Source organism: Physella acuta, unplaced genomic scaffold (assembly GCF_028476545.2).
Source record: "Physella acuta isolate Inbredline_101_S28 unplaced genomic scaffold, ASM2847654v3 ptg001536l, whole genome shotgun sequence".
Classification (NCBI taxonomy): Eukaryota; Metazoa; Mollusca; class Gastropoda; family Physidae; genus Physella; species Physella acuta.
In genome coordinates, this window is record NW_026733051.1 from 1 (window position 1) to 10,544 (window position 10,544).

Sequence of the window (10,544 nt, forward strand, 5' to 3'; positions counted from 1 at the left end):
GGACTCGCTGAAAGTAAAGACGGCTAGGCTTAGGGCAAACCATCCTATCATATGCCGAGGTCATAAAAAAATTGTAATTATAAAAATAAATGGTAACTTACACAAAGCTATTAGAACAATGTTTATCATCACCGCATATAAGACAGTTGAGAGGTTTAGAATAATACTGGGTTCTGCTCCAGTTCGTCTTAGGTCAAGCCACATTTTTTGTTCGTTGTTCCAGACATCTACGTGTTTATCATCTGCGCAGGATGAATTGTGTGCTGCAGTATTCGATGCAACAGAACACAGAACTAACAAGATCTGTTATGAAAATGTTAAACATTAGTCACCCAGCCAGCAGCCCACCTCCCACCCAACCCAACCCAACCCAACCTCCCACACACCCAACCCAACCATCCCAGCCCAACCTACAACCCACCTACCCTGTCAGCTATGTATTAACTTATAAATTAGATTCCATAACAAAACTTCGATCGATCCAGCCACCCATCACCAAGGCACCGATTCAAACATCCACCCATCAACAAAGACACACAAACATCCACCCATCAACAAAGACACCGACCCAAACATCCACCCATCAACAAAGACACCCAAACATCCACCCTTCAACAAAAACACCGACCCAAACATCCACCCATCAACAAAGACACCGACCCAAACATCCACCCATCAACAAAGACACCGACCCAAACATCCACCCATCAACAAAGACACCCAAACATCCACCAATCAATAAAGACACCGACCCAAACATACACCCATCAACAAAGACACCCAAACATCCACCCATCAACAAAGACACCCAAACATCCACCCATCAACAAAGACAACGACTCAAACATCCACCAATCAACAAAGACACCCAAACATCAACCCATCAACAAAGACACCGACCCAAACATCCACCCATCAACAAAGACACCGACCCAAACATCCACCCATCAACAAAGACACCGACCCAAACATCCACCTATTAACAAAGACAACGACCCAAACATCCACCCTTCAACAAAGACACCGACCCAAACATCCACCCATCAACAAAGACAACCAAACATCCACCCATCAATAAAGACACCCAAACATCCACCCATCAACAAAGACACCCAAACATCAACCCATCAACAAAGACACCGACCCAAACATCCACCCATCAATAAAGACACCGACCCAAACATCCACCCATCAACAAAGACACACAAACATCCACCCATCAACAAAGACACCCAAACATCCACCCATCAACAAAGACACCCAAACATCCACCCATCAACAAAGACACCCAAACATCCACCCTTCAACAAAGACACCGACCCAAACATCCACCCATCAACAAAGACACCCAAACATCCACCCATCAACAAAGACACCCAAACATCCACCCATCAACAAAGACACGGAAACATCCACCCATCAACAAAGACACCGACCCGAACATCCACCCATCAACAAAGACACCGATCCAAACATCCACCCATCAACAAAGACACCCAAACATCCACCCATCAACAAAGACACCCAAACATCCACCCATCAACAAAGACACGGAAACATCCACCCATCAACAAAGACACCGACCCAAACATCCACCCATCAACAAAGACACCCAAACATCCACCCATCAACAAAGACACCCAAACATCCACCCATCAACAAAGACACCCAAACATCCACCCATCAACAAAGACACCCAAACATCCACCCATCAACAAAGACACCCAAACATCCACCCATCCACAAACAGACCCAAACATCCACCCATCAACAAAGACAACGACCCAAACATCCACCCATCAACAAAGACAACGACCCAAACATCCACCCATCAACAAAGACACCCAAACATCCACCAATCAACAAAGACACCGACCGAAACATCCACCCATCAACAAAGACACCCAAACATCCACCAATCAACAAAGACAACGACTCAAACATCCACCCATCAACAAAGACGCTGATCCAAACATCCACCAATCAACAAAGACACCCAAACATCCACCCATCAACAAAGACACCCAAACATCCACCAATCAACAAAGACAACGACTCAAACATCCACCCATCAACAAAGACACCGACCCAAACATCCATCCATCAACAAAGACACCCAAACATCTACCCATCAACAAAGACACCGACCCAAACATCCACCCATCAACAAAGACACCGACCCAAACATCCACCCTTCAACAAAGACACCGACCCAAACATCCACCCATCAACAAAGACGCTGATCCAAACATCCACCAATCAACAAAGACACCCAAACTTCCACCCATCAACAAAGACACCCAAACATCCACCAATCAACAAAGACACCCAAACATCTACCCATCAACAAAGACACCGACCCAAACATCCACCCATCAACAAAGACACCCAAACATCCACCCTTCAACAAAAACACCGACCCAAACATCCACCCATCAACAAAGACACTGATCCAAACATCCACCCATCAACAAAGACACCGATCCAAACATCCACCCATTAACAAAGACACCCAAGCATCCACCCATCAACAAAGACAGCGACCCAAACATTCACCTATCAACAAAGACATCCAAACATCCACACATCAACAAAGACACACATCTATCAGACTTTCACACACCTGTATAATTTTGTTTTGACTGAAGAGGACCATTAGCAAGCCAGACTCCCATGCTGTAAGACAATACGGTTTACAATTAATTGTAAGCAACAATTAGTTTGAATTAGTAAAAAGTTCGTTCCTATTTAAAAAGAACAGAAATTTAGAAGTTTAAAAAATATTTTATTTACGCCTATGTGCTTGTGCGTATGCGTGTGTGTATGTGTACGTGTACGTGTATGTGAACGTGTAAGTGTACGTGTACGTGTACGTGTACGTGTATGTGTATGTGTATGTGTATGTGTATGTTTATATATATATATATATATATATATATATATATATATATATATATATATATATATAACTCGAAGCGATGAAATATAGTTCTTAGCTCGAATCCCCAACGTGTAAGTATACCTCTAAGTTGTGGTCAATGATATCGTACTCACACAAGTTGGTGGATTCTTCTGGAATAGGGGGTAAGCTTTCTGTTGGTAGATTCCTGTAGATGGACGCTCGTTGGTACTCTGTCTCGGGTAGATTGTAGTACATGTGCCGGTTGAATAGACCAGTGGGCTTGTCGGAATATTTATGGACTTGTACAATCTCATCTCTATTGTTCTCTACGTCTACGTCAGGCCCGTCCCTAGCGTCGACCAGCCCAGCCTCACTCAGGCGTCTGTTGAAGCTCAGCCCACGGCTGAAAGCGAGCAGGACGTTCTGGAGCGTGTACTGGGTGAAGGTGTCCTTCCACGTGAAACCCGCCTCGATCAGGGGGCGGATCTCGTCTTTCAAGTTCTCGAACTTGTTCTCGTTCTTTTGGGCTCGGGTAAATACAGCCTGACAACTGCCGGACAGCAAGTCTGAAACATACAAACATCAACTCTGAATTATTCAAACAGCAAGTCTGAAACATACAAACATCAACTCTGAATTATTCAAACAGCAAGTCTGAAACATACAAACATCAACTCTGAATTATACAAACAGCAAGTCTGAAACATACAATCAGCAAGTCTGAAAATACAAACAGCAAGTCTGAAAATACAAACAGCAAAACTGAAAATACAAACAACAAGTCTGAAAATACAAACAGCAAGTCTGAAAATACAAACAGCAAGTCTGAAAATACAAACAGCAAGTCTGAAAATACAAACAGCAAGTCTGAAAATACAAACAGCAAGTCTGAAAATACAAACAGCAAGTCTGAAAATACAAACAACAAGTCTGAAAATACAAACAGCAAGTCTGAAAATACAAACAGCAAGTCTGAAAATACAAACAGCAAGTCTGAAAATACAAACAGCAAGTCTGAAAATACAAACAGCAAGTCTGAAAATACAAACAGCAAGTCTGAAAATACAAACAGCAATCTGAAAATACAAACAGCAAGACTGAAACATACAATCAGCAAGTCTGAAACATACAAACAGCAAGACTGAAACATACAATCAGCAAGACTAAAACGTAGAAACAGCAAGACTGAAAAATACAAACAGCAAGTCTGAAAATACAAACAGCAAGACTGAAAATACAAACAGCAAGTCTGAAAATACAAACAGCAAGACTGAAAATACAAACAGCAAGTCTGAAAATACAAACAGCAATCTGAAAATACAAACAGCAAGACTGACACATACAATCAGCAAGTCTGAAACATACAAACAGCAAGACTGAAACATATAATCAGCAAGACTGAAACGTACAAACAGCAAGACTGAAAAATACAAACAGCAAGACTGAAACATAGAAACAGCAAGTCTGAAACATACAAACAGCAAGACTGAAACATACAATCAGCAAGACTGAAACGTACAAACAGCAAGACTGAAACACACAAACATGAAGACTGAAACAAACAGCACGTTTTGAGACATACAAACATCAATCATGAAATGCAAATAGCATGTCTGAAAAACGAGTATGCAAGCAACAATATCTCAACTTTATTATGGATATATTTGTCATATCTATACACGTTTGGCAACTTTTGAAAACTATAAATATCACATAATTTACTACTTATATTTCTCTCTGTAAATATGGAGCTATTGCCCTTTTAGTTGAAAACTAGTTTTTAAATATTTTTTTCATTACAACCCTGACCCTTGCCTGCCTTCCACTAAAGATTTTATCACCATTTAAGTTAATATTGAACGTTTCAGGGTTCATGACCTTAACTCTAACACTAACACAAGAGTCAGCACTTACTTCTTACATTAACCCAAAAGTCAGACCTTAACTCTAACACTAACCCAAAAGTCAGACCTTAACTCTAACACTAACTAAAGAAAAAGACCTTAACTCTAACAGTAACCCAAGAGTCAGACCTTAACTCTAACACTAACTAAAGAGCCAGACCTTAACTCTAACTCTAACCCTAGAGTCAGCACTGACTTCTTACAATAACCCAAAAGTCAGACCTTAACTCTAACACTAACCCAAAAGTCAGACCTTAACTCTAACACTAACCCAAAAGTCAGACCTTAACTCTAACACTAACCCAAAAGTCAGACCTTAACTCTAACACTAACCCAAGAGTCAGACCTTAACTCTAACACTAACCCTAGAGAAAGATCTTAACTCTAACACTAACCCAAAAGTCAGACCTTAACTCTAACACTAACACAAAAGTCAGACCTTAACTCTAACACTAACCCAAAAGTCAGACCTTAACTCTAACACTAACCCAAAAGTCAGACCTTAACTCTAACAATAACCCAAAAGTCAGACCTTAACTCTATCACTAACCCAAAAGTCAGACCTTACATCTAACACTAACCCAAAAGTCAGACCTTAACTCTAACACTAACCCAAATGTCAGACCTTAACTCTACTAACCACAGAGTCAGATCTTAACTTTAACACTAACCCAAAAGACAGACCTTAACTATAACACTAATCCAAGAGACAGACCTTAACTCTAACACTAACTAAAGAGTCAGACCTTAACTCTAACACTAAATAAAGAGTCAGACCTTAACTCTAACACTAACCAAAGAGTCAGACCTTAACTCTAACACTAACCCAAGAGTCAGACCTTAACTCTAACACTAACCAAAGAGTCAGACCTTAACTCTAACACTAACTAAAGAGTCAGACCTTAACTCTAACGATTACCCAAGAGTCAGACCTTAACCGTTAAACTAACTAAAGAGTCAGACCTTAACTCTAACACTAACCCAAGAGTCAGAACTTAACTCTAAAACTAACCAAAGAGTCAGACCTTAACTCTAACACTAACCCAAAAGTCAGACCTTAACTCTAACACTAACCCAAAAGACAGACCTTAACTCTAACACTAACTAAAGAGTCAGACCTTAACTCTAACACTAAATAAAGAGTCAGACCTTAACTCTAACACTAACCAAAGAGTCAGACCTTAACTCTAACACTAACCCAAGAGTCAGAACGTAACTCTAACACTAACCAAAGAGTCAGATCTTAACTCTAACACTAAATAAAGAGTCAGACCTTAACTCTAACACTAAATAAAGAGTCTGAATTAACTCTAACACTAAATAAAGAGTCAGACCTTAACTCTAACACTAACCCAAGAGTCAGAACTTACTTCTATTGTACGACCCCTTTACAGGCGATATGTAGTGGGTACCTGGTTGAATTCTGGAGAATGACGTCTGCCAGCGATTGATGACGTCACGCTTCCACTTTAAGCTAAGATTGGAAATAAATAAAATGTACCCAATTAAATGCCCCATCCTGTTAGAAATGAACACCAGTTAACGTTTTCGTAAATCATTTAAGTATGCAATACAGAGTGGGGATGGTAGGGTATGGTTAGAGTCTGTAGAGTAGGGGAGACGATATCACGGTATGAAATGGTCATGTATCAAGGTCAAAAATTGAGTTTATTATTTTGGTTTTTTTAAGGCAATTCTAAACTTCGAACTGATCTTTTCATTGATATAAAATTTATTTTTTAAAGCAATATTATAATACAGTACTGTTTAAAGAATAGTCAAAAACAGTTTCTTTGTACTACGACCTTTATCCATATGTTCTCTGACCATAGTGGCTTTGATCATTGGTGGTTAGACCATAGTGGCTTTGATCATTGGTGGTTAGACCATAGTGGCTTTGATCATTGGTGGTTAGACCATAGTGGCTTTGATCATTGATGGTTAGACCATAGTGGCTTTGATCATTGATGGTTAGACCATAGTGGCTTTGATCATTGGTGGTTAGACCATAGTGGCTTTGATCATTGGTGGTTAGACCATAGTGGCTTTGATCATTGGTGGTTAGACCATAGTGGCTTTGATCATTGGTGGTTAGACCATAGTGGCTTTGATCATTGGTGGTTAGACCATAGTGGCTTTGATCATTGGTGGTGAGACCATAGAGGCTTTGATCATTGGTGGTTAGACCATAGTGGCTTTGATCATTGGTGGTTAGACCATAGAGGCTTTGATCATTGGTGGTTAGACCATAGTGGCTTTGATCATTGGTGGTTAGACCATAGTGGCTTTGATCATTGATGGTGAGACCATAGAGGCTTTGATCATTGGTGGTTAGACCATAGAGGCTTTGATCATTGGTGGTTGTGGTTAGACCATAGTGGCTTTGATCATGGATGGTGAGACCATAGAGGCTTTGATCATTGGTGGTTAGACCATAGAGGCTTTGATCATTGGTGGTTAGACCATAGTGGCTTTGATCATTGGTGGTTAGACCATAGTGGCTTTGATCATTGGTGGTTAGACCATAGTGGCTTTGATCATAGTAGCTTTGATCATTGATGTGACGAAACAAAACAAGACTTACTTTGGTGCCAGAACAAATTATTGTGTAATGAAACAAAACAAGACTTACTTTGGTACCAGAACAAATTATTGTGTGATGAAACAAAACAAGACTTACTTTGGTACCAGAACAAATTATTGTGTGATGAAACAAAACAAGACTTACTTTGGTACCAGAACAAATTATTGTGTGATGAAACAAAACAAGACTTACTTTGGTACCAGAACAAATTATTGTGTGATGAAACAAAATAAGACTTACTTTGGTACCAGAACAAATTATTGTGTGATGAAACAAAACAAGACTTACTTTGGTACCAGAACAAATTATTGTGTGATGAAACAAAACAAGACTTACTTTGGTACCAGAACAAATTATTGTGTGATGAAACAAAATAAGACTTACTTTGGTACCAGAACAAATTATTGTGTGACGAAACAAAACAAGACTTACTTTGGTACCAGAACAAATTATTGTGTGACGAAACAAAACAAGACTTACTTTGGTATCAGAATAAAGTACTCCGCGCCCCAACCGGAAGCTGGTATGGCCAGGAAACTGGCAGTTGAGTGGAACGACACCGGCATAAACACCGTCATCCCAAATTTGAACTTTCCTTTGGCGACAATAGACGTGATGGGGCCACTGATTGATGTTCTGGGACACAATAAGAGCGGTTTAAAGCAGAAATTCACAGTCTCACGTCATCAACATTCACAGTCCCACGTCATCAACATTCACAGTCCCACGTCATCAACATTCACAGTCCCACGTCATCAACATCCACAGTCTCACGTCATCAACATTCACAGTCCCACGTCATCAACATTCACAGTCTCACGTCATCAACATTCACAGACCGATGTCGTAAATATTAACAGTCCGACGTCGTAAATTGTCATAGTGTATATTTGAAGCCATAGTCCAGACTGCAGATATATCCGCTGAACCTACCGATATGAAGCGCTAACTTACAGAAAACGAAAAGACTTACAACTATACTATTTCCGCTGGAGCTTCTAATATATAGAAAACGAAAAGACTTACAAATATTTCCGCATGAACCTTCCGATATAAAGAGCTAACTTACAAATATTTCCGCTGAACCTTCCGATATAAAGAGCTAACTTACAAATATTTTCGTTGTCCATTCCGATATAAAGAGCTAATTTACAAATATTTCCGCTGGACCTTCCGATATAAAGAGCTAACTTACAAATATTTCCGCTGAACCTTCCGACATAAAGAGCTAACTTACAAATATTTTCGCTGTACCTTCCGACATAAAGAGCTAACTTACAAATATTTCCGCTGAACCTTCCGACATAAAGAGCTAACTTACAAATATTTCCGCTGTACCTTTCGATATAAAGAGCTAACTTACAAATATTTCCGCTGTACCTTTCGATATAAAGAGCTAACTTACAAATATTTCCGCTGGACCACGTAAGAAGTGACCTGCAAACGGTCGAGAGCGACTCTTTCAAAAACGGGGTTTCGCCACGTAGGAGCCGTGACGTAAACATTGAATTTATTCATCATGGTTGAGTACATCATTAGGATGGGTTGGCCTTCAGGCATGTATGGGAACTGTACCAGAAATTCCACTCCCATTTGTGAACCTTGAGCTGCAGTGGGGGAAAATGTGGAGCTTGTGAACGTATGATGTCTACACAATGTTAACTTTTAGACAAATGTTTCACTAATATAGCCCAACTCTTCGGCTGAGTATAAAATTCCTTAATCTGTTAGTAACAGAAAACTAGTGAAAAATCACGATATAGCGTTGGTTATTATTCCAGAATTTTACAGCAGTAACAAAAACCAGTAAAACCATGGCGTAGTCTGCTGAGCCGTTCCGGAAACCACAGGAAATACTGTAAACCATCATTTATTTGCCATATTATTTAAAATACATAATGTTTAAAAATGTGCTTGGACTGATTTTAGTTGCATTTTGTATACTGTTTTGCTAATTAGTTTGTATTTCTAATTATTTTAAGTGTATGTGCTAATTATTGCTGCACTAAACATTGTTCTAGTTCTTCTTACTACTTTTAACTTAGGTAAATCTAATCGTCTTATTTTACAAGATCTAAATCTAGTTGTCGCAAATCTTCTGCAAGTTTTTTTTCCCCAGGTTTCTTTAAAAACATCAATTACTACACTCGAGTTTATTAATAATATTTAGATGTAGTAATTGTGTTAATACTCTGTCAATTAAACTTTAAATTAAGTTAAAACATTAATTTTTATTTCAACGGTTAAATAAACTATGGTTTACAGTAACGAATTTTACCGAAACTCAACACACATTATCAGATAATTTCCGACGCTATATCGTGAGATTACCCGGATGTCTACACAGACTTAGATATCTAAATTCTAGATCTAGAGCTAGATTCTAGCCTTCTAGATGTCTATGTGTCTTGACTCTCTAGACATATTTACCTTCAACTTTCGAGACTAATGCTAAGCATACACTAGCAAAAATGTTGAGCATCCTTGAAAAATGTGTAGGAGCCATAAAACTGCTTGCTTGTATGCTCAATGTACACATAAATGTGTAGCCTTTACACCCTGTTACAAAACTTGAGGCAGTCAACCGAAATGGGCAACATGTTTAGGTGCTGATGGTTACACTGTTATCAGTATCCTAGCAGGATGGGTCTGTTCAAAGCTCGTGTAAACCAGCGCTTTGTGAGTTTCTGTTTTCTCTGTTTGCTTTTGCGCACCAAGTTTTTTTAAATTTATTGTTCCGGAGTTTTCCCATGCCGCAGTCGATGACGTCATTAGCTGAAGAATTTCGAGAAAGTAAATTGATACATGGTTTCTTTGTATAAAAAATAAATTCCACAAAACACCCCTCTTGACGTCCCACTAAATGGGGCATATCTCTGTATGAATAAGTGAACCCTTTCACAAAATATGCGTTTTTGTTTTAAATGAAATGCACGCGAGCGAGAAAAGTCTCAAAGGTATTTGAGAGGCCCATTAATTAATTTAAAAATCATGCACGGCGTAGTTACAATTAATATAGTTATAAAATCCTGTCTGTCTGTTTTTTTTTTCGGACTTTACTTAAGATTGGAAGAAAGTCTACCGCCCCCCCCCCCCCCCCCAGAACGAGATGGATTTTATATAATGAACATACACTTTTACTAGTGTCCGCCCC

At 39.3% G+C, this 10,544-nt stretch overlaps 1 protein-coding gene across 1 annotated transcript; it reads right to left on the reverse strand.

The window, feature by feature from the left end:
• Positions 1 to 167: 167 nt before the first annotated feature.
• Positions 168 to 9,991, reverse strand: LOC131928740 (uncharacterized; the record flags this gene model as incomplete). Its single annotated transcript, XM_059284853.1, has 7 exons — positions 9,821 to 9,991; positions 8,796 to 8,997; positions 7,871 to 8,026; positions 6,177 to 6,280; positions 3,055 to 3,468; positions 2,624 to 2,676; positions 168 to 303 (listed from the first exon to the last, which is right to left on the reverse strand). Coding segments are annotated over exons 1-7 (1,174 nt in total), but the record flags the coding sequence as incomplete, so codon positions are not given.
• Positions 9,992 to 10,544: the final 553 nt, after the last annotated feature.